Here is a 26,889-nt window from a genome sequence, read left to right as displayed (position 1 = left end):
TAAAAAATAGAAAATGTTGAGCATTTGTGACATAATATTTAACATTGATCCTATTATGTAAGGTTAAAATTCTTACTGCTAAACATGAATTAAAATGTGCTGTTTGAAGGTGCTAAATAGAGATATAAAAATGTTGATCATTTGTGACAATATCTTAAACTTGGAACTTATTATGCAAGTTTACAATTTCTTATAGTTACAGCTTGAATGAAAGTGTGTAGTTAATAATTGCTAATAGAGATATGAAAATGTAAAACATTTGTGATATTATCTTGAACTAGATTTTTTTTATGTATGGATGTAATATCTTTCAGCTTCTAATGAAATGGTGGTGTTGTACACTACTGTTTATTGTCTGTTGAGTGTGAAGGAGGTCAGCACATAGTGATCACTAACCACCAACTTCCATTGCTAGTGTCATACTTCTTTTAAGCTTCTCTTCTGAAATACTAGACAGCAATTTGTCGATTAAACTTCTGATTCATAATTTTTCCACGTACAATGACAATTTGTATACATTGTATATGAACATTGAATATGGCATATTTTATTTAGCTGTTTTAATGGTCTTTAAATGGAAAGTGTTCTATTGTCATCTGAAATTTACCTACAAAAATCATTTTGAAAATATGTCTTCAAATTTTTTTTTAGAATAATTTCATTCAAAACTTAGTTGTTTTATACAGATTATAAACAGGAAAATCTTTCAAATCTGAATTGAAAAAAAAAAAATATTTATAGTATTAGAATTAATATTGGAAACCCCCTGCTAAGTCAATAGTGGAAGAATAATCAAACTGTTCTTATTTGATTTTTTGTAAAAAAAGTGTAAAACTGAAAGATTTGATGTATATTCAGTTCTTTGATAATTATCTCCCCTACCCATAGAAGCCATATTTTCACAAGTTACTTCCCCTTACCTTCTCATTTCAGATTAATCTAAATTTCTGTGTAATTCTGAGGGAAAAAGCCTAATTTTTTTTAACAATATATGATGGGTAAAGGACTTGTATATCTGAGATAATGATATTAATATTTTGTTTCATCTCAATATAAACATACCTGCCAACTTTTCAAAATGCCCATGGTGAATTTGCGTGCAAGATGGTTGTTATAGTCTTAAAAAACCTTCAACGGGACCTTGAAATACATTTTAATGTTGTTTTTTTGCTTTTTTTTAATACTTTATTAAACCGAAAGTCATTGTAAAATTAATAGTTTTGTTTAAAATTGTTGACAAAATTGCTCTTTCAAAATTTCAATTTGGAAGCCTCCATGGGGGAAATCCCCCGCAAATAGTGACAGTTGTCAGGTATGTATAAATTTTGAATCCATGTTACTTTCAAATTAACTGAAGAAAGAAAAATTAAATTCACAAGATTGCAGAGAGCAAACTGAAATAGTGTCTGTCTAGTTTAGACGAAAAGCAATTACTAATATGTTGCGGTTACTGTTTTATGCTTCTTATTACATTCATGTTCTCAGATGATATGTAACTTTTGAATACTGTAAATTCAGAATTTATTGCATATGTATGTATCAGATATCAAAATCCTATTATTAAGACACTCACCCATTCACATTGCTTGCATTAATAGAAACCTCCCAATATTTTATGAATTTACAATATAACCAAACAGGGGCGGATCCAGCCATTTTAAAAAGGGGGGGTCCTTACCCAGGATAAAAAAAGGGGGGGAGTTCCAACAATATATCTCTATTCAAATGCATTGATCGTCCAAAAAAATGGGGGGTTCCAACCACCGGAACCCTCCCCCTGGATCCGCCACTGCCAAATATGTAATGAACATATCTTTGATTGTGGACAGCTCTAAAATGTAAATGTAACAAGATAAAAATATTGTGATATTAATGTGGTACTGTGGAATCATTGTTTTTCATTGGATAGCAATTTCATGGATTTCGTGGGTACCGGTAAACCACGAAATTAAATTTTCAACCAACGACAAATTTTCTATTGACTTGTATGCAGACCTCAGCAAAACCATGAAATTAAATGTTCAACCAACGACAAATTTTCTATTGACTGTATGCAGACCTCAGCAAAACCTTGAAATTAAATGTTCAAGCAATAACAAATTTTCTATTAACTTGTATGCAGACCTTGGGAAAACCATGAAATTAAATTTCAACGAATATTCAAATTTTCCTTTAGTCACGAAAATTGATACCCACGAAAATAAATGAATCCACAGTAGTACTAGATACTAAAATTTGTTTTCAAACTCCCCAGTATTAAATTGGACCACTGTTACTAAACATTTATTATGTTAACTTAAGGTGGTACCCAACACCCTTTGACAAAAATATAAAAATTTCAAAAAATTTGAACCAACCATTTAATCAAAAAATTACACTGGTTATATAGCATTTTGACAAACACTTATTTTGATCATTGAGAAGCATGATATTCCCTTCACAACACAAAGTAACTAAAACGTTTTGCTGATTTGACAGAGTTATCTCCCTGTAGTGTTAGGTACCACCTTAATATTTGAAATATATTTTAAAGTCTATTGAGGCCAAATATTATCTATTACAAATGTATCAGTTATTTTCAATTTTGGACAGGTTAAAGTTTTCAATGAAATAAATTTATGGAGTTATACTTGTTTAAACTTTTTTTGTAAAGTCTTTTGAAATCAAAAATACAATAGAAGAATAGAGATGTACATTAGAAAATATATTCCATTATTAAAGAAAGAAATAACATACATTTGGTCTTTAGATTGCTCAATTTTGGGCCTTTTTGATGAATATAAGAGCAAGTAGCCTAGGTAGTATGAATGAATTAAAAGTCATAATTAATTTTATTTTATTTCGTTATCCTTTATTGGCCAAGTTATTCTAGAAGCAAAGATATTTCTTTTGTATTATCAAGATTATTATGAATTAAGAGAATCCGTGCATACATCTATGAGACAGCAACCCAATGACACAAGTAACTAAAAGTCATACTGAGGTTAACATGCTGTCTTCAACAATAGAGAGTTTATACAAATATGTCACACCAAGATCAAAAAGTTGTAAACGTTATTATTAGACTTTCAAGAGAATTGGTAGAATAATCCAGAGTTTGCTTTTTCCATTATATTTTCTTTGATAGAAAATTCATGTTTACAAGAAAGCTATTTCACTAAAGGTTCCTAGTGGTTAGGTTGAGATCCTCTTTCCAAAAGTTTAATGTACAATTTTGTTGACCTTTATGGAATATCTAATTTACAGATGATCATAGAAATATTGTCGTTGCCACAATCTTGTTCTTTTTTCCTCAATTGAGATATCCCAGAATGAGACTAATCAAAGTCATTAGTAACAAAAAGCCATGTGCAGTAGAACCTGCTTACCAGAGCACCTGAGATAAAAACCAGTTTTAACTGGATTTTTGTGACAAAAATGTCGGTTATTGATTTCGGGATGTACGGCGGGCGGCCGGGCGGGCGGCAATCAAATGTTGTCCTTGCATTAACTGTTCTACCAAAGCTTCCCAAATTTTGATATGTTGTTACTGACAACTAAATGAAGGTCAAGTTTAATAATGGCGATTTTGACTTTTACCGTTTAGGAGTTATGGTTCTTGAAAGATTGAAAAATGGAGTTTCCAGTCGTGTCCAAGCATTTACGCATGAACTGTTCAACCAAAGCTTCCCAAATTTTAATATATTGTTACTGATGACAAAATAGAGGTCAAGTTCAATAAAGACGATTTTGACTTTTACCGTTCAGGAGTTATGGTTCTTGAAAGATTGAAAAATGGTGTTTCCAGTCGTGTCTGTGCATTTTCTCATGAACCATTGAACCAAAGCTTTTGAAAGGAGTAGGTCCGGTAAGGACCGATTTTGGCCTCAAATTTCAGGTTCATCTGACAAAACATTTTGACTACTTTTTAAACACTTAAGTGTCTATTTCATTTGAATCAATTAGTTTATGTGAAAGATTTGAACTGATTTAGTCATTAAAAACGATCCGATTGAAGCTCAAATATGAAAAATCAACCAAATATGCAGAAAAATGGCACTTTTCAGATGTTTTTTGTCAAAAATGAAAGTGGCCGCATCCGTGTTCATCCTCAACCTTTATATATGTTATGTATTATCATAAAATACAACTTCCATTTCAATATTAAGGATGAACACGAATGCGGCCACTTTCGTTTTACACGAAAACCGTCTAAAATTTAACTAAAATGCTAGAACTGTGAAGATTTCAGTAATTAAGCATGACTTTAAGGTGCTAGTACCCGATACATGTTCATTGTATAGTCAAAAATAGCCCATATTTACGTAGCAGAAACATTCTACTGTTCAATGAATAACTAAAAGTTTACATTTTATCAACTTTGTAAAACTGCTATATTTTGGGGCCAAAATGGGCTCTTACTGGACCTACTCCTTTTTATATGTTGTTACTGATGGCAAAATAGAGGTCAAGTTCAATAATGACGATTTTGACTTTTACCGTTCAGGAGTTATGGTTCTTGAAAGATTGTAAAATGGCGTTTCCATTCACGTTGTTGCATTTACTCATGAACCATTCAATCTAAGCTTTTCAAATTTTAATATGTTGATACTGATGACAAAATGGAGGTCAAATTTGATATTGACGATTTTCACTTTCACCATTCATCAGTAATGGTTCTTGTGATATTGCCAGGACACAAATAAATATTAATAAATCCGGTTTGCTGTCGTTGTGACAGCCTCTTGTTATTTATGGTGGGGTTCATGTTTCTCATTTTGTTTAATGAAATGAAGTGGTAGACTGTTGTTTGTCTTGTTATTTTATTTGCCATGATTTTGTAGGTTTTTCTTCAACTACATGTAGATTCAGAAATTATTGGGATTTTTTTATTATTGTGAAAAATACACCAGGGTTATAATCACAATAATTTAAACTCACATTTTAATTTGTTTTATATGAATCAAACAGGATTTTTCTCAATATCACAAAAATTAAAATCTCATCTTAGTCTTAAATGACAAAATCGCAATCATAAATGCATGCAATAATTTTTAAATTTACAGTAATTATTTTGTTATCTCTTTTTTTATAACATATTTAGCTCCAACTCCAATTCTCAAAATACAAAAGACACATTTTGCTGTCACAAAAGACAGCCACTTGGGAGCAGTCAGATTAAAAACCAACCCCTAACTTGCTCTCGTTTATTTATATGTCGTCAAGGGGACAAATCAGAAAACTGGAGTGCCAAGAGGTTCAATTTTAATCAAACTGACTTGGGGGATTCCTGACATGGATAAGGCAGTGGTGGCTGTTAAATCAGTGTTTCATATCTCAACCCTTTTCTTTGAATTTTAAAAAAAACTTACCGGGGTACAAGAAAAACACCTATGATCCTCTGTATAAACATGAAAATGATATCAAAAGCATGAATGATTCCTAAAAGAGAGTCTAAAGATACCAGTTAGACATAAAGTCACATTAAAGTTCGTAAGTCCAAAAGAAACCTACAATACCATCATTAAAAAAAGAAAAAAAAACATTAGACAAACAAAAGAACACACAAAACACAACAAAGAAAACTAAAGACCGAGCAACATGAATCCAACTAAAAGCTGGGGATGATCTCAAATGGTCCAGAAAAGTAATCAGATCCTGCTCCAAATGTGGCACCCATCGTGTTGCTTGTGTTAGTATAAACCGAGTAAAAAATATGCATTTTCTGAAATATGAGGGGAACTTATGAGAGATAACTAATGAAGTGGTATGCAACAACTGTATAAGCGCATGTATTAAAAAAGCAAATACCTATAAACTTTGATGAATTAATTGACCCTAAAGGAACTCTCATGAAATCAATAGAGGAAATATAATTAAATCAAACAATAAAAAAAAAACACAAAAAACCTTTCTTTTACCAGAAATAGATATTTTCAAGTTTTTATTAAATCAGGAAAATCAATACAAGTATAATGATGTCTTCCCCCACATTAACATGATATTACATCACATAAATAAATATATATTATGTATGACAAAATATCAAATCAAGGTTAAATGAATAAAATTACAAAGATTCAAAGCATAATTGTATGTAATGGCATATATTTTTTGTGTCATCAATATTTTATATTTTAGATATTTACAATATCTTGTTGGTTTATACAAGGATTTGTATAGTTAGACTATAATATAACTATACAAATCCTTGGTTTATATCTAAAACTATATTTTCCATCAAAATGAATTACGGATTCCCTTGTCACGTTCCGTTTTGATTTGTACTTTATAATCAGTGTGAAGCACATGTTTGAAAATCAACAGAATTGTGTTTCATAAAACGTTTTAGTGATTGGAACTTTTAAAAGCTCACCCGCAAAATTTGGTGAGCGAAGAATTACAAGATACTTTTTCATGCGTAAAGGTAGACCATTTATTTATTTACAGTCATCTTTATCAATCACAAACAGTCCTTCTCGCCTTAGCAAAGAGGTGAAGCAGTTGTCATGGGATATTTATGGTGTTAACTTCTTGTTGACTACTTGTTCAGACACGCATGAACTCAATATAATTTTCAAATGCCTTCATAAATGTCAAATCATATTATCCAACACGACAGGATGATTTCTGTAAAACCTTTTTTTTTAAACAAATCTCGTTTACAATGATCAACACCTGTTCTCTCGTTTGTCTGTAGTCTATTAGTGTAAAGCTTTAGCAAAAAAAAGCATTTGAGTCTAAATTATTTGCATACCAACCAATTCAATATTTTATTCAGTACATTAGTGGAAACAACAGTATTATGCTTTTGTGATCACTATGAACCTGGTAATTATTTTGTCTTCTTACCTGTTGAAACAGGTGCCTATAATGTATAGTTTCATCAACTGATCAATAGGTATTAGACAAGACGGCAAGAGTGAGGGGGAAGGACCTTTATCCAGACTCCAGGATTGTATGTTTTAAGCTCAGGATTTAGGGATTGACCCTTTGCGTGATCCTTGAATTCTTTTTTTCGAATTTCGGGATGTTGGGATGTAATTTATTTAAATTTGGGACCTCTGGATTTCGTGTTTTTAAGCTCATGATTTCATGATAAGGACCCTGCCTTCCCCCCTCCCATGAGTGTATGATGACATCTAGATGTGATTTGGTTAACTAATGATGTTTGGTTGCTGTCTAATAAAAGAACATGTGTTGCCTCTAACTCCACATACCTCTAATCCACCAAATGGCTCGAAAATCTACAAAATGTGTTTTCTAAACAAGTTGAGATTGACAAAATTTATAAAGCTTGTAATTTACATAAGTAAGGGATACATACATGGTCATGTGGTATTGCTTTTTACTCATTTCAATCACTTTAAATTTGAAAAAATGGTTTTGGAGAAATTGGCAATATTTAAAAAAAATATTTAAAAGACATGATTAGAGAAATGGCCTAACAGATGACCCCTTATATTGCCTGTTAAAACTATTCTTTACTATTTGAAAGGTTTTGCCTAATATTTCAAGAACTATAATAAATATACATAAATAAAAGAAGATATGGTATGAGTGCCAATGAAAACTCAGGTCACAATTAGTAAAACTAAACCATTATAGGTCAAAGTAGTCTTCAACATAGAGCCTTGGCTTACTCCAAACATAAAATTATGTACATGTTTATTCACATACTGCAACTACAAGCAGTAATAATGTTTGGCAATATCAAAATTGCATAATGGCAATTGATTGAAACAATCTCTCTAATCATTTACTACTTCTAGTGAGAGTTCTGACCATAATAAAAATTTGATCAATTTTTGCTTAAAAGGAACTATTTATAACCAAAAACTGTATGATCAGCAAGTGTGTAAATGACCTATGGCAAAATACACCAAAATAAAGCCTGAAACATTTGATTGACTGTTAATTTGAGTTATTCCCCTTTAATTGTGAATTTCATTGGTGGTATAGAGGTTGAATGCTAACCTGAAAGGTACGACATTTGGATATAAACTATTTGCAGCTAAGCTTCTCCACAGAAGCATTGAGGATTGAGAGAACTGAGGACATGTGGGTTGTGAGTCTGTCTGTTGTGTCCTGGTAGGTTGATGTGTCCTCTTGCTACTAAGTTCATGTACCTAAATAAGTACATTGAATTACAGGTTCTGTCTTTTAGGTAGTTGAAAGCAGGGTTAATATTTATATCACATAAACATGTTCTAATCTATAAAACTGTTGTGTACTAAAGTACCACTTCATTATTAGAATAATAGCAAAAAATCCAGACAGATTACACCCCAAACATTTTAGTTATCAAAATGTTTGAAAATGTTAAGAAATTTAATAGTCTTTTCTGGTACCCTTAATGAATTCAGGAGGTGAAAATGTTCAAAGTTTTTGTTGTCTTCCTCTTTCATTTCATTAGTTTTTGTTTTGCTTTATTTAAAAGACACTTTATACAGTAAGTTAATTTGGTAATTTATTTTCTTTGAAACTTTTCTTTAAAGTTAGCCATTTTCAAAATGTCCAATTCAAGCCATTGTTAATTTAAAAGGAGACATAAAGAAGACTTATACATTTTTAAAATTTAGTTATTTAGTTATTCATGAAATTAAAAAGTTATTAGCCTTATCATAAATATACCTTTCAGTAGTGGGACTAATGAACCGTGAAATGGCTGTTTACTTTCAATGGAAAAAATAAATAAGATATTGATGAAAGAAATAATAAATACAGAACATTTGCAGAAGGCAGAGAATCTTTTGAGCCCAATGTAAATTTATGTTGGTTGTTTCTAATTTACGTCAATATATTATTGTCAATGCAGAAGAATAGTTTTCAATAATTTAGGAAAAGGGGGGGGGGGGGGGCGGGGGGGGGGGAGAGGTGGGGGTCTTTAGGGGATTTAACCATATGTTATTGAAAAGCATGGTAAATACAAGGTATCCAATTTCATTTATCATGCCTTGGTGTAAATATAAAATGATGGTTATATCTGGAAAAAAAAACCAATTAAATTTTAATCAGATAAATCAAACAAGTTCCCTAGTGGGTAAACATGAAAACAACATGCATTACTTCAAATTTATTTATGATATTATAAGGTCAAACATAACAGAGATTAATTTATACTGTTTAATAGTTGTGAAACTAATGAACAGTGAAATCATTGTTTACTTTCAAAACTGAACACAACTATTAATAAAATATTGATTATAGAAAGTAAATACCAAAGGATGCATGATAGCTGTAGAGCTGTCAAGGTAGATGTTAAAATGACAGAAGCTGTTTGTTTTTTAGCATCAATACCCTTGTTACTTATAAAAAAGGACCTGAAAACATGGACAAAATAAGTGTAATAATTTGTTTTATACGATGAAAAACGTGACAATTGTTTGCTTCTGGGAATTATAATGAAATATTTAATTGTCTTTATTTCTAGCTAATATAATTAAATATTAAACCTACTTTATATAGAAGTGTGACTAATAAACCATGAAATGATTGTTTACTTTGAATAAAGAAAATAAACAAAATCTTGATTAAAGGGATAGTAAATACCTGTGGATGGATATTGTAGTAAACAGTAACATGTTAGAAGTTGTTTTGTAATGTCAAATTCTAAGTAATTTTATAAGTAGCCATTAAAGTTGTTTTTACAGTTTAAAATATAATTATTGTCATACGATTTTATTCAAAAAAATTTTTTTTTTTAAAGTTTTACAAAAGAGAATTAAAAATAACTTTAAATAACATCAGATTTATTATCACTATTTAATTATTTTTTAAAAATTTGAAAACAGACTTATTAAAAAAAACAGGTTTTAAAGGTTATATTGGAAAGCATCCTGGTCATGATTGCTAGTTTGAATTTTTTATATGAATCTGTTAGCATGGATCTTAATTTAGCACAGGATCTACATAAAAATTGTGATTAGCATTTAATGTTCGTTATATTAACAGCAGGTTATACATGTATTATCCAGAGACAACTCTGGAAGGTGCCAAATTTTCCCAGTGGACCTGCCAGAAATTAATGCCCAGTGTTAATTACTTTTGTTTATTATTTTCATAATTATTTTGGCCAGTCAAGGATTTTATTATATACATGTACACAGTGAATACTGGTCATGTGTTAACCTGCTCTGACATCTTATGAATATCCTATTGTATATGTGCAGGAAATTTACACTTTAACTTTTTAAGGATAACTGTATGTATTGACGAAAAATTCTTAAAGTCATAGTTAACAAGGTGTAAATTTTTATAACTATGTGGTAAGAGTCGAAAGGTGTGCTTGGATCCGTGCCAAACAGTTGCTGGTATCCGAAAGACAAATTTGCATTTCTGTATTCAGGTACTCGAATCTTTTCCTTAAGGACAATATTTAAAATGATTTCGGAATAGCTGAAGTAAAAGTAATAATTTGAATCCATTCTCTAATTTAAAAGGCATGATTACCCTAGAATTTAAATGTTTCTTTATCTTTAGTTTCACTTGCATTTTGATTATTAATCCCGTTAGATTTTCCCTAGCAGGTATTTTATTGGTGATATTCAATAATCGTGTTCGAACATGATTTTCAATATAGAAATTAACGTCCATTTATAGGTAAATGGTATTTACACCTTGCCAATGACCGTATTGAATGATTTTAAAGTGAATATATCTAAACTACTGGATGTAAAAACATTTGCCAAACGTAAGTAAACGGGATGAAAGAAATTTTGATGAATGTTTAACATGTCAAATATTTTACCATTATGAAATAATCCTGTCGTGTTATGACTGAATTTTATTTATTATTTACATCAATATTTTTACATATATTGAAATATATTTGTCACACAATTATTTGTTAATGTTTGTCTACCTGTAAAATGCACATGTTTGAAAATACAGGTAAATGATTTATGTCTGATAACTTCATTATTGCACATAACACTGTTTTGGCGGTATGTATTTAATTATAAGTATTTGCATGTAAGCATACACTGTTTTATATTGTGTAATTTTAATATGTAACGATTTTTAAAATTAGAACATGTGTTTTTATATTGAATTTTAAGCTGATTACGTTCCATTATTTTCAAAATATTGAGACCCTATTACATTCAATGAATTACCGGGTATACACATTGGCATTTGATAAACTTCATGGTTGCTAGTTTACTATTTAAACGAACTCTTCATGCACTAATTATACAATTGTGTTAAACAATTTAGCATGTTTAGCCTAGATATATTATTTATGATTGCATTCACAGGAGTTAGAAACATGTTAGACTGACAACTCACAAAGAAAGATGGAGAGACGACACTCAGGCTCCCTCTCCTCCCTTTCAGGGGCCACGCCACCAGGCACCCCCAGGACTTCTACAGATGGGAAACCAAAGGGGGCAGGGATACAGATGCAAATTCAGCAACTAGCAAGTAAGTCTTAAATACTTGTTTATTTTGAAGGTGCAGTTAAAATTTATTTAAAACTTATGTCAACTTCTGTATACTTTCTTTGGACATTCTCCAAATTGGTGAATGCTGACTAAACTGATGAGATATTTTCTGTGTAAAATTAAATGCCGATATCTACATATATGTAGATAGAATTTTATTCAAAATATCTTGAAGGGAAATATTAAATCAAGATTGTGCATGTTGTTGTGTAAAGGTTCAAAATATATTCAGTATGTTTTGTCACAAGACTATCAGAGGTCAAATATGTCTTTTGTTTGCTAATCTCCAATGTACAGGCTTTTGTAAATAAAGTATATAATATATATCTCTATGCTGGTACCCCCATATCCAAGTTTCTAAGTACGTTCATGATTTGATGTCACATTGAAATCTTTATAAAATTGGATTAATTTCATACTTTCAACTTTGAATAGAAATAGAAAAATGATTACTAAGCCCAGCTGCTTAAATGAAAAAAAAACCATGTAGGGATTTCAATGTATTCAAACTGATCTACAGAACTGACTAGGAACTATTAGAAAGCTTAGTTAAACGTTTAGTAGGACAATTTTCGGAATGAATATTGTACTAATTGATTATTACATGTATGTGAAAAGAGCAATTTCATCAAATTCCATTCTAAAGTGTGTTGTATAATGTTTGTCATAACTACCTGAGACATTAATTAGTTTTCACCTGAAATGCATCAGGTATTGAGTAACATAGATCAAATTGATCAATATAATGTATAATTGATCTGTTTTGAATAAACTGTCAGCAAATATTTGTGTCGTTCGACTAACAAGTTTAAGTTGACATCGTTAAGGTTGCAAATTTTGTTTGTTTCTCTTTGAGTTTGAGAAAAACAGTATTTTTGATATCAAGATCTCTTGGTCTAGCAAGTTTATGTTGACATCATTAAAGTTACAAATTTTGTTGGTTTCTCCTGAGAATACTAGTATTTTTGATATCAAGATCTTAAGTGCACCTCCAAAAAAACTTCTTGATGCCTTTTCACACATGTTTAAAAGCTTTGATGTCCTATAGCTTGAATCAGTCTAGGCTTATTTTTGGAAGAAGTTTGTAGCAACTGAAGCACTGCAATGTTTTAATGGGACGTATTTTTATGTTTCGATAACTAATGGCTAATATATGTGTGGTCTGCTCGTTTTATATTTTGAAGAAGTTTGTAACTTGCTTCTGAATCTTTGAAATGTTTTTATGGGACATACATGTATGTTTTGAAAATAAAAGCCAACATTGTTGACGTCTGCTGTTGTTCTACTGTTTTATGAAGTAATCGTCTGCATTTCTACTTCCTTTGTTTTTAATTATTGACAGAATAAATTGTATTTAAAATTTACAACTCAGTTGCATGTTTCTTATTAAAGTTAAAGAAAAAAAATTGTGTTCATCGATTTCTGCTCCAAACTGCAATCTCATATTATGATTGGGTAATCATTATTGAATATTTATACTCTTTGATCAATTAACCCAACAAGATGTATTTCACCATGGGGGTGTTATCAGCAAATCTGAAGAATTATTTATTGATTATTCATAATCTCTTTGATACAACAGTTTTCTTGTTCTTTACCGTCTTTACCGTTCCTCATTTACTGAGGAACAACCTACCCTGGCCTGATATGCCACTATAAAAGACTTCAATGGTGTTTTCCAAACAAATATTGGAATTTGGTTATTAATAATATTTCAATACTCCAAATTAAAAAAAATGTTTTATATTCATTGATATTTCACTTGAGTAAAAGATAGATTTCACATACCTTGGTTTAGAAATTTTGAAAGAAAGATATACTTCATTTCTACCTAATGTTTTTTTAAATAAATTTTCATAATGCATGTAGGGTTTTGTTTAGAGGTTATTCAGTACTAGAGATTAAATTCCATACATCAATCCATTCCTTGTATTCCACTTAAACTGGGTCTAAATTTTATTGGTAACATTAAAATGGAGATTGCAAGATTTACTGCTTGATGTCTGAATTTCCAAATGAATAGTAGCATCTTTTTAAATATCTTAAACTTGGAACCTTGCAACATTTTCTGATAAGCAAAATTATTCATAAACATTCCTTGTAATATAGATGTTGGGTAAATGTCAAAAGGTACATCAACCTAGGGATACAGAAACATATTTTGTTAACAATAAACCAATTTATAGGTTTTGAGGCCACACTATAAGATGAAGGAAGTATTTAGCGTAACCCTTGATGGTCCAACTTCCTTGCGGCCGTCCCAATTTTGTTTGAAATTAGGCTTGAGTTGGGTCAATTCGTATCCCCCTACACATTCTTCTTTTATTTTGTTAATGAATGAGTTAGGTGGGTTAACCTTAAAGGGATAATTCGCGAATTTTTACTTGTCAGCTAATTATGTCCATAATACCATAAAAAACATATTCACCAAGTTTTATCTGGATATGAACAGCAATAAAGGAGAAAATTAAGAATTATTAATTTTATTTCTTCGAACTTCCTGACTTATGTGACGTAGTTTAAGTCTTTAAGCATGCCGGGAGTGGAAATAATCTCATTTTAAATCTTAATCGTTAATCATCTTATAACGCTATTTAAAGCGCATCGACGACGTTTGGTGTAGCTATTAACCAACTAATAATTAAGATGGAACAGCGCTCAGCTTGAAAGTAGAATGTACGATTTATATTTTAATATTTTCTTAAATGATTATAGTGATACAAGTAAATCATATAAAATATTTTTTTAATGATTTTTTTTCCGACGGATATTTTGAACTAACATGTATAACTGATAGTGTTTTAAAAATGCATGTTTGTACTTTTTACCTTTTACGTCAGGCTAGTAAATATGTGCTGCTAGTACATTTGTAGTGTGCAAATACGGCCCCGCAAATACAATGTGTATTGTACTTTGACACATAGTGACTACCTGTTGAATGCGTGGTTAAATTCAAGTTAATTAAAAGATTAGCATTTTGTATCTTTTGATCTTTACTCAGTGAATTTAAGCCGTCACGGTTAACCTTTCTAGGTGTGAACAACATTTCGTATGAATGATAAACGGGTGAATCTTAATATTTTCCATGAGCTCAGTTTTATTAAATATATTATTGACGCTGAATATTTTTTGTTGAAAAAAAAAAAATAAAAAAACACTGAATTAATTTAATTGAAAAAATTTATGAGGCCTTCAAAATCTAACATGAATACCCAGAGATTTGTTTGGTTAACCTGGAATTTCAATAATGGAATCATCATTGTTATAAATACACAAGCTAATCAAACTTATAGGAATAACTTCTACCTTATTTTTAAACAAGATCAAAAGACGTCGAATTAAATTAATCAATTAACTTTTTTCTCAATTTCTTGTTTTCTTATGAATTGATTGGAGCGTGGTTGTTTTTGTAAAAAGAAATTTTTTTTTATATATAAGCCCTTTAAATAAATATATACTATAAGCAAAAATGTCTAGTTTAGAGAGTGAAAGTTCTGATAGTGTATCCAGCTCCCAAAGTGAGACAAATTTTGACGAGTGTGGTCAATTTGGGTTCATATTAGAACCGGAGTACACTGAAGAAGAACTCCAACAAATTGAAGCTGAAGAAAATTCTAGACAACAGGATATTATAAATAACCCTCGCAAGTTTGACACTTATTGGTGTTCATGTACAAACTGCATAGTCATGCCATTGCCGGCGGAAAGTTTCTGCTGCCACGAAGTTACGCTATTTGTTGAAAAAATGAAATTGGGTGAATGTGTCACTGAAAATACATTTCACCGAATGTTTCAGACTCATTTCATTATTTGTGTATTAATATACCTATCTATGAATTATTTCACTTTGAGGTCTAACTTTATAGATTGCATGTTGTATTAACATGAAGGTTTGGTAAACCACAGTACCACGGAGCGTTTAAATGATTTGACCCGAGATCCTCCCGAGTTGTTGGTGGGGTTCTTGTTGTGCAACCGAAACCAGTTTTCTATGATGTGTTTTTTATCTCTTTGTTTGTCTTTTGATCGTTTATTGGTTATTTTTTGCTATGACGTTGTCAGTGTGTTTTTTAATACTGAATATGATCGAATTTGGTACCTTCTGCCTTTTTACAAACAAGACCATGAAACTGAATATTGGAAATGTATCATGCTACTACAAAAGAAAAAGCACTGATGGATTGTCCTAGAAGCATATTTTATGAGAATAATAATGGTCTATAATCTATAAGCAGTTACTATAAAAAAAGAAGATGTCGTATGATTGCCAATGAGACAACTATCCACAAAAGACCAAAATGACACAGACATTAACAACTATAGGTCACTGTACGGCCTTCAACAATGAGCAAAGCCCATACCGCATAGTCAGCTACAAAAGGCCCCGATAAGACAATGTAAAACAATTCAAACGAGAAAACTAACGGCCTTATTTATGTAAAAAAAAATGAACGAAAATCAAATATGTAACACATAAACAAACGACAACCACTGAATTACAGGCTCCTGACTTGGGACAGGCACATACATAAATAATGTGGCGGGGTTAAACATGTTAGCGGGATCCCAACCCTCCCACTAACTTTCATGTTTGAAGGGGTGCATTTTTTAAAATTTAATTTGACTTTTACCAAGAAATCCATTGTAGCAAAGGAGAAGAGTAATTGTGGTCTAGTGTCAGATAGTCGAAAATAATGGAATTTAACAGAAAAGGAAACAAATAACGGACTTTGGCAAAAATGGAGAAGGCTTTTGATACCTTTTCTCCAGACATAAAATCTTTTACAATAAATCATCCTACAACAGCTTAAAAGCTTGAAATGCCAGCGATTTCGCGGTAGTGTTTTAGTGTTCTCAAAATCTTATATTGATAAAAATGACAACTCCTTTAAATAATTGAATATACATGTACAGGAAGACAAACGATTACCGCACGTTCTAGAGACATGCCACGAACTAAGTATCATCTTCGTGTCATAATTGCGCATGCTTGTCTCTTCACATACAAGTAAACGCAAATTTTCTAATAGGCAAAATATTTCGTAAATGCGCCCGCTTATATCGGAAATAGGACAAGAAAGTATGAAAGATAGTCATCCATAATCTCTCGGTTAAATTCTCTAGGATTTACTCCAAACAAATTCAATGTTGTAAAATGATGCAGTATGTTTTTTTCTTTCTTAATTTGTTCATCACAACTCAAGACCGCATAACGTAAATTAAACATTTGATAAGAAAATAAAACAAGCTGACAATACATTATGTAAGTTATTGTTTACAAAAGCATTGGCAGATCCAGGGGGAGTGGTTCCATGTGTTGGAACCCCCGTTTTTTTCTTGGCCGATCAATGCATTTGAAGTGGGACATATAGTTGGACCCCCCTCTTTTAATATGGCTGGATCCGCCCCCGAAAAGTAAAATTGAAATTTGAAAAAAAAATCATTTTACATGGTACAGTACTAGTAAATCTTCTATACATGAATTTTGAAACTGAAGTCAAAATTAATAATTAACGGTCTTATTATTTCTGTCTTTGCACAAAAAAGTCATGTCAGAATTAATCAGCCTGTAGATATAAATTTTAAACTCTTAATTTCATGTTTGGACGGCTTTGTGTATTTCAATCAGGTTAGGGACATACATTGTTAACAGGATGTATAATACACCTGACAGCATTTTCGATGGCACTTTTACCTGTGCACACCTGGGTCAAACAGCTGGGAAGCGATGCATGTACCTGAATTGCGTAATGTCACCAGTTTATTAGCCCGCAGGAAGTCACTAGAATACCTGAATGTGACCCTAATACACGACCTCTGGCAAAAGATCGTCGGTTTCCATAATAGAAGTACCCGAAATGAATAAAATCTATTACAGATAAAAGATTTTTTTTGGGGCAAGCATTTCGAAAAGTCTAAAGCCTTTACAACTTCCAAATTAGTGTCCGCCCCACTAGATGTATTCCTATCTTTTATCTTGTTATCATAAATTTAGGAAGAAAAAATACTCCTACGATTGACCATAAATCATTACAAATTTCGTTAGCCTACCTGTCGACATTTTATATCTCGAAACTGCTTAGCCTTAACTTGTAGGACTACACAACTGCGTTGACCTAGTAGACAGCTATAAAGCATAACAAGGGGGCGGTAAGATCTATTAAGTTTCCACACGAATCGGGGAAGACATATGCTCCCATCTACCTATCACCTCTTCAACCTTTAAATATGGCACAATATGGAAAAGGAAAAGGGGGGGGGGGGGGTAAACAGCATCTGTAATTATACTACATGTAAATAAAGTCTTATTTTTAAACCATTATTATATTAAACAAATGACCTTTTAAATGATTTACGTAATTTTTTATGTATGATGTATACATAAAGTTTTTTGTACCTAAAAAATATATACTTCATTGAACTTGTGAATTTACGACAGAAAGTCACAGAACAAAACGTCATAATTCAGTTTCGAGTTTATTTTGCTTTAAACGAGAAAACGTAAATTAATTAATTCTTTTTTGGTTTGTTCTTGAAATATTATTTTTAAAGCAAGTTTTATTTATTAAATAAATATCAATGACATCAAATAATTGTTATAAAATCAAAATGCCAAAGTGGCTAGGTACCTTAAATGGCTTCATTGTCCCTACAAATATATATATCCTTTGCCTGATTGAAATCAAATATCTTTTTATTTTTAAGGCTTGTAAACAAGTTCATAAATTTAAAATGTAATAAATGTAATAAATAATATAATATTTGAAGATTTTTTTCCTGTATATATTCAACAATTATCAACAAATTTGTTGTGACTTTTTGTCTGTGACTTTTTATCCGTGTACTAAACTTCTACTTGTAAACAACAAAATCTGTTAATAATGCATGAATGCAGAAATACTGAACTATATTAATCTGACAATTTCCTTTCAACCAGGCTTGGAACGAAATAGCAATAGAAACATTCATGAGAAAAAAAATCATAATTACTATCAAATTTCCATGGAAACAAGATGCTTCAAAATGGTCTGCACACACTTTCTTGAACTTGTTGTGAGTGAAGCTGGTTGGTGTTATGTTAAGGTTAATCATCCACGTCTGGTACAACTCTTTCTTTTTTGCAGGATCTGGGAATGTGTATAAGCTTATGCCATGTGAACTCCGAGTTGAACATCCGTACGCTTGACAAGTCATTTTGATACTGAATATACGATATGCCATGCTTGTTTTTTGGATTTGTGGTATTCAGATATTTTATTCAAATATACTCATCACGTGACAATTTGTATCGGAGATGCCGTCAAAATGGCGATAAGTCGAGAAGTGATAGTGGGATTTTAATTTTAATTTTAATCACTTATCTTGAAGAATTGAACAATAATTTTAATGAATATATGATTATTTATATCAAATAAACATAATATAAAATTTTCATTTTTTTGCGAAGTTTCCCTTTAAGTCATTTGGTGTAAGTGACCAATGATTTTTACTCTGACATAATAATTTAAAAATTATGACATTGCTAATGTTTATGACAATGCCGGGATGTAAAAAACCTCTACAGGTATCTCAGCAAAATGTCAAGCTGTAAATTGCCACAATTTAAAAAGAAGTGAAAAAACTGAAGATCTGTTTATAATCAACACTCAATTCTCTAAAATTTCAAAGGAAAATTGCTTTGTATCTTATTGCTGGTCCTCATAATAACAGTTGCAGATAGTGCTAATCAATTTGCGAATTCAGTGTCGTCTGCAAATAAGAAACTGTATACTTTGAATATTATTGCTTCAAGTGAAAGTGTGTTTAATGTATTGTTTGATTCTTGCTATATTGACATTTTTCATTTGAAGTACACACTAGGATTAATTACATATGTCCTTTGAAGGTCAGTTCAGGTATTGGTGTTAAGCGGTGTTTTGTTTATGAGAACTTGACCATTTAGTTATAAAATGGCCATATTATTTTTATGTATCAGAAAGTTTTAATCTTTAAAAGGATTATATTTGCATAGCAGGTCCCAGCTTAATAGACTTACAAGTAAATATAATATGCATATCATGTAAATGTAGGTCTCTATTTTAAAATCAAGGACATGTTCCAGAATAGGTATTGGCCCCTAGAAATAAAATACCAATTATACAAAACCTGTTGTACACGTCATGTAAGGAGGAGAGTTTTCCAAGTCAAAGCCTGGATGTCTTTATGCCAGTCTGCACCGGAAACTTTTTCAACTACTAGTCCCAGGACCAATATTCTGACATTTTTCTTATTTGTCCAAACAATGTTTACTAGACTGAATGAAATTTTACTAGTCTGGGGCATCGGACTAGTGGCTAATCGTGCAGACTGTAAAATATGCTACCACTGCTAGTGAAATGAAAGGAAGTCATGAAATTTTATATAAATGCAGAAAAATTTGCAATTCGATTGAAATAAAAATTCAGTGTTTATGCTTTGCTTTCAGTTCCTTTTGGTTATTTACCTTTTTACTGATGCTGGTAATTGTACATCCTTAACTTACAATTATTTTTGGTTTGATCTTTCCTGATGAAAATTAATCCTCAAAAGTGCTTCGAATGCATAAAATTGATAATGTGTTATTTTCATTTTAAAGCAGGATCTGCATTTTAATCCGATTATATCACCAGGAACATGTGTTTTTGTATCAATGGCACATGCATTCATGCAGTCAATTCAAGTGATATGTGTAACTAATTTTTTAGCACAAAAATTAAAAAAAAACCCAATTCATTATATAAATAAGACTGCTCATTTTGCTATGCAGGTGTTAGTTTTTCTTTGAAAAGATTTCACAAAAGTCAACAGTTATTAGAATACCGTAAGTTGAAAAGTCCTGTTGAACTTTGACAAATTTTGACATATATCTGCATACACTTCAGCGCTGCAAAAATGCATGCAAAAATCGCTATATGCATTTTCAGAAGTGTCAGATCTGACACATGTAAGCGATTTTTTAGTATCTTTGCTGACTGAATAGATAAATTTATAATTTTGTTCAACAGAACATTGTGACCAGAACATGAAATGGTTGGAATGGCCAGAATGAAAGTATGGTTAGAATTGTTCCTAGTTTTACTGTTTTACTGTTTTGTTGTTGGTTGTTGTTTGTTAGGAAAGTTTATAGATTATATAGAATTAATAGAGGTGTAGCATGATATAATGTTTATCCACTGGTAAAAAGCTTACCCTTAAAATGATTAACATTCATCATTGGTGAAAGTGAAAGTAAAAGTACATTTAATTTACTGACGAAAAGTAAACCTGACGTATAATATTACAAAATTACTCATAAAAAACTTTTTGTTCGATCTGGTTTATTACAGATTTCAATAATATGTATTACAATACCGGTATTATATTTTCTGTGAGAGAGTCATTTGTTCAAACTTTGAATGAAGGTTTTCTTTTTTCAGTTTATGTACTTGCATAGTCATAAGTGCATTATAAGTATGTAAAATTGTACAATACAGTTATTTAAAATTACTCAAGTACTTACATTGGAGGAAGAAAGTTACGTAAGAGACTTTATTAGGACACTTTGGCAGGATATCATTTCAACTTTATCTGTGCAAAATAACATAACACACAAGTTTTAATTAAGTATGGTGCAGTGGTTAAATTCCCCCATTTCCATTCTCAATTTTACTATTGAATTCACATGCCTTGTCTAGATTGTGGTAGGTTTGAGATGGCCTAATGTTGTGTTTATATCCTGTCAAAACTAAGGCTGGGAGTTCAAATCCTTGAAGCCTGCCTGCTTCATTTAACATTCACATTGATTTACTAGGATTACCTGCTTCAGCATCCCCTATCAATAAAAACTGGCCTCCACCAAATAGCCAAGAGTGAGGAAAGAGGCAATAATCACCAACAATTAATCTAAGGTTGTATGGGATCTGATATTTATTTAACAGAAATTTTGATGTGACACCTTATTTTTATGCTTACCAAATATCTCCTTGTATCTTTGACTATTAAAATCTTCAAATAAAAGAAAAAAAAATCAGAGAAGTCTATTATGTCAGATTATATGCAATCAAGGGTCAAACAGACCAGTAAGTCACTGGACAATGAATTACATAACAAGTAGATTGAAAGGTTTCAGCTGTTCCCACTAGAAACATTTCCGTTTTCTTTTTTTGGAAAAAAAATGACAATGGACATAGAATAAAAAGGATGAAATGCGAGAATAATAGTGAAAAGATAAGGAATGAATAATTTAGGAGGATTATTTTGAAAAAGTCGAACAAATGTTTATTTTGGTATACTCTACAGTTCTCTTTGAATAACCTAAAATTTTAGTTACTCTTTATGTGAAGTGCACTGTCCATATTTCAGTTAAACAGATAATTTTAACTTTGAAATAAATTGAATCAATTACATTTATAAATGATTGACTTTTTGCTTAAATAAGTTATTTGGTCCTGAAAGTTCTGAAATGTCTTTGATTAGTTTTAGCGCCAATGGAATTTCATATATCTATCTTGGGGGAAATCAGTGTACACTCAATGGTTTGTGTGACAGGACAAGAGTCAAACATTATATTAAATTTTTATGGGAAAGATATAAACTTGTTTATAGATATGGATTGGTATATTTTAACTTTTATAACATAATAAAGTTTGATTACCTGTATGTTTATAAGGGTCTTATGCCTCAATACCGAGTACTTGAGAAAGTTTTCTGGACAATGAAAGATGATTTATACTAGGTACATGTATGATATGAACCTTATATATGCTATATATTGTAGGTATTTGATACTGAAAACTTTGTTGAAAAATCAACAAATATATGTCATACACGATAAAATGCTTCTTATAGGATTTGGATTTGTTTGTCTGTTACAATAAAAAAAAAATATAACCGTGTATGGTATGAACCTTATATATGATAGGTATTTGATACTGAAAAGGTCTTTGAAAAATTAAACAAATATATGTCATATACAGTAAAATGCTTCTTATAGGATTTTAATTGTTTGATATTGTCCGTTACGATAAAAAATATGTCTGTGTATTATTTAAACCTTATTTATGATATGTATTTGATACTGAAAACGTTTTTCGAAAAAATCAACAAATATATGTCATACAAGATAAAATGCTTCTTATAGGATAGAATTTGTTTTATATTGGTTTGTTCAGGTTACAATAAAAAATATGTAGGTGAATAATTTGAACTTTATATACTATAGGCATTTGATACTGAAAACTTCTTCCAAAAATCAACAAATATTTTATAGGTATTTGATACAGAAAATTTCTTTGAAAAATCAACAAAAATACGTCATACAAGCTTGACAAGATAAAATGCTTCTTATATAGGATTTGAATTGTTTGATAAAACGTTTCTTGGGATAGGATTTGGTAGATATTGGTTTGGCCGTTACAATAAAAAATATGTCTGGTATGTCAACACTGATATTGATATTAGAGAATGTAAATGTATAAGCCTCTTCAGCTAAAGCGATCACGTCTTGACCCTTTGAGGGATTAGGTGAACATTTGTTAGTTAAATCATGCACACAACTGAATCTGTTTGTGTACAATGTTGTTGTGTCTTGTTTTTAAATACAATTAAACATGAAATTATTTTTAAACAAGGGTAGGAGTAAAAGTCAATGAGACAGTTACCCATCAATACATAAAAATTTAAGAATAAAATGTTGAGGTCAACTTACAGTGATCTTTGATAAACACTTAAGCTTGTTTAAAACCATAGCCCTAGCTGTTATGGGCTCATTACTTAAGGGAGGTACATTTAGCCTGGTAGGTGTTACCTGTATCTATATTTTGGAGTACCATGCCCTCCTCTTGTATCTCAAACAAACGGAATAATGAATATACAATAACATGCTGTCTAGAGAGAGCCCTCAATAATAGTAGTATGATTGATGACAAAAGCCCAGCTACAACTGAAACTGCAGTCAAAATGCATGTTTTTTGCTTCCTGGAAGAAAATTGAAATGTCAGCAATCGTCATACATGTACCATATTTTCTTAGTGTAAGTAAGGTAATGTCTGGTGGCACTATACAGAATGCATGATTCACAGATCAATGTTTCCAAGGTTAAATAAAATGTAAATTTGCAAAGAATAAAATATCAAATCACACCAGAAAATATAACTATTTTGAAAATATAACTATTGAAAATATAACTATTGAAAGCTAAAGAATTTGATACAGTGTGTAGGAATACAAGTGAAATTCCTACTTCTTTAAGGTTTTTTCTTTTATGATTCAAAGGAATTTAGCTGTGACCTCACGCAAATTACATTTTTTAATATGACCGATTTATTTTATTGAAATTTAATGATGCACGATGTTATCAAGATAGCACTTGATTTCGATACATTCATATTTTTGAAATACTTTATATAAATAATTCTTTGGGTTGAAATGAACGCTTACAATAAAACTATGACGAAATAGGATCGTGTAAATATCGTATTTATAATTTTAAACTTCAAATAAAGGTGACATTCAAAACCCAATTATTGTATCTGATTTTTATCGATATTTGTTATTGACTAGATAAAATGAACTAGTTTATTTTTTCAAGGGCTTTAATAATTATCTATTTGAAGAAGTTTAAAATTTTCAATGAGATATTGAAGCCCGTTAAATTTTTGTCAATTAAAAGTTATTATTTTGTTTTTGAGCTGAAAAGTTTGGATGAATGGGTTACATGTAAGTCTGATTTAATATTTCAATGAAAATATACCACTTGGTGGGCAATTATAATAAATAGGCTTAATGTGTATGCAATAAAAATTCAAAATTAAACAGATAGGAAGAAATGAAATTCTCTTGGGTACGGTATCTCTAGGATTAGCTTGCAGACGTACAAATTAACATATAGTTCTAAAAATTGTTTCAAATTTTGTCATGCTGGATCCTTTTATAGCTTAATACTATTTTGTATCAGTTGTGCTCATGGTTGAAATTAAAAAAAGAAGATGTGATATGATTGCCAATAAGACAACTCTCCACAAGAGACCAAAATGACACAGAAATTAACAACTATAGGTCACTGTACGGCCTTCAACAATGAGCAAAGCCCATACTGCATAGTCTGTACAGTGCCCTGATTTGCTTCCATCCTTGTTCTTTGGTCTCGGGTGCATTGTTGTCCAATCGGAATTCATACCTCATTTCCCTATGTTTACATAGCCATTATACATGTAGATTGTTATTTACATAATATTGTTTAAACTGCATGATTTTTGTAGGAGTGTGAAGACTTAAGATTTTTAAGGAGCATGTTTGTTTACTTGTACTTAAATTCATTTAAAAAATGTTTTTAAAGTTTTATGGTTGCCTTTCCTTAAGTCTGGTTCAATGTATGTACAGTCTAAGCTTAAAATTGAGAATGGAAATGGGGAATGTGTCAAAGAGACAACAACCCGACCAAATAAAAAACAACAGCAGAGGGTCACCAACAGGTCTTCAATGTAGCGAGAAATTCCCGCACCCGGAGGCGTCCTTCAGCTGGCCCCTAAACAACTATATACTAATCCAGTGATAATGAACGCCATACTAATTTCCAAATTGTACAAAAGAAACTGAAATTAAAATAATACAAGACTAACAAAGGCCAGAAGCTCCTGACTCTTCTAATAAACTAGTCATCAGTCGAATGTTTGAAAGGCGACAGATTTTCCTGGCTTAAACTCAGACACTTCACTAAATTGGAATTATATTTGCGGAAAATTCAAAAACTTATGTTCTAAGTATTTGTATGACCATTTTACTTTCACTGTTTTGTGATAGGTAGTATCCTGAAATACTCAATCTCTTTAAGCTTTATATTGTACTATGTAAAAGTATTCAGTTCTGTGATAGAACTACATGTAGTAGAAATAAAACAAAAAGATGTGTATGGTTACCAATGTGGCAACTCTCTACAAGAGACCAAAATAACACAGAAATTAACAGATAAAGGTCACTGTACGGCTTTGATCATACCATATAGTCGCTATAAAAGGCCCCAAAATCAAAAATGTAAAACAATTCAAAAGAGAACACTAACAGCCTAACTAATGTATAAAAAAATTAACAAAAAAAAAATATGTAACACAGCTACAGACAACAACCACTGAAGTACACGCTCCTGACTTTGGACAGGCACATACATACAGACAGAATGTGGCGCGGTTAAACATGTATGCAGGATCCCAAACACTCCCCTAACCTTGGACAGTGGTGTAACAGTACAATATAAGGGCAAATTAGAAAAATCAGTTGAAAAAGGCATAACATAGTACAATCTAGAGCTTATTCAATTTTTTGAAAGAACCAGTAGACTCCGCTATCTAAGGTCTAATAAAATATTAAACATGCCATTAAAAGAAAACTCCTACATATAAAGTGTGTATATAAGTTTACTGAGTTTGATTAAATGCATGGACGATATTCTATTACCATTACATTCTTGTATATAGACAAGCTATTGTTCTTGACCAAAGTATAGGTTCTATTGTACTTGTTTATATAAATAATTCTTAGTTCATTATTTCTTTTTTGCAAGTCACATGGTTTCTTGCGAACAGACGACAGTTTGTTCAATGAGCTGTAAAAGTGAAACCTTCGCTGTTTATATAACCATGAAATTCTTGATATTAATCTTATTTCTAATTGAATATGATGGTACGGTAAAATGATCGTCTTTCTAATTGAATATAATAGTATGGTTTTTACCGTTACGCTTTTGTGTTATTCATATTATGCAGACAAATTTAACGACTTTTACTTCATGCAGCTATAACATTTATAAATTGAATTAAACCACACCAGGAAAAACATTAGTATTTGTATACTTTAGATTTGAATAGGTATTTAAACAAAATGCAAACTGACAAGCTATTGAGATGTCAGGCCATCATGTACGTTAATATAGCCCTGAACCTGTCCCGACAAGTTTTATTTTTTAGAGGGAAATCGTTCTTAATCCTATCTAAATATCGTAAACCTTCTTGTTGGTCCAATTATCTGTTAAATTAATACTATACAATTACAAATCAACCAAGTCAAGTATTTATACGTAATGGTGGATTTAATTCAAAGGAAATGTTTTTGATCCATATGCAGTTTCTCAAGTCAAATTCTACACTGACCTATTTTTGATTACGCCAACTGAAAGTTAAATATTAACATATATTTGATATAAGTGATATTTAAATTTGAATTCTTTAAATTGTGTCAGATTATGTAGATAAAGCTTATAAAAGGTATACAATTCAAAGTATTAAGACTTTAACTTATTGTATTGGCTAAGGGAGATAACTCTGTCTGCCTTACAGCACAAGATATAAAAATAACTGATATTGGCTTAAGAAAATGAATAAACTCACTCTTGTAAAATTTTGCATATAATAATTTTTTCTTCAAAAGAATATAATTGAAATTTATCATGCATTTCTGTATCTGTATCTATATCAAT

At 30.9% G+C, this 26,889-nt stretch overlaps 1 protein-coding gene across 1 annotated transcript in view; it reads left to right on the top strand.

Annotated features, from left to right (window-relative positions):
* Positions 1–10,158: 10,158 nt before the first annotated feature.
* Positions 10,159–26,889, top strand: part of LOC139516150 (nesprin-1-like) — a 246,966-nt gene continuing 230,235 nt past the window's right edge. Inside the window, exons 1-3 of the mRNA XM_071306037.1 lie at positions 10,159–10,327; positions 10,582–10,672; positions 11,238–11,403. Coding sequence (XP_071162138.1) covers positions 11,277–11,403 — 127 coding nt within the window. The 5' untranslated portion in view covers positions 10,159–10,327; positions 10,582–10,672; positions 11,238–11,276. The remainder of the gene's footprint in view (positions 10,328–10,581; positions 10,673–11,237; positions 11,404–26,889) is intronic.

This window comes from Mytilus edulis, chromosome 3 (assembly GCF_963676685.1).
Source record: "Mytilus edulis chromosome 3, xbMytEdul2.2, whole genome shotgun sequence".
Lineage (NCBI taxonomy): Eukaryota > Metazoa > Mollusca > Bivalvia > Mytilida > Mytilidae > Mytilus > Mytilus edulis.
The sequence above is the reverse complement of the archived record's forward strand: the minus strand, read 5'-3'. Positions and strand labels throughout refer to the sequence as shown.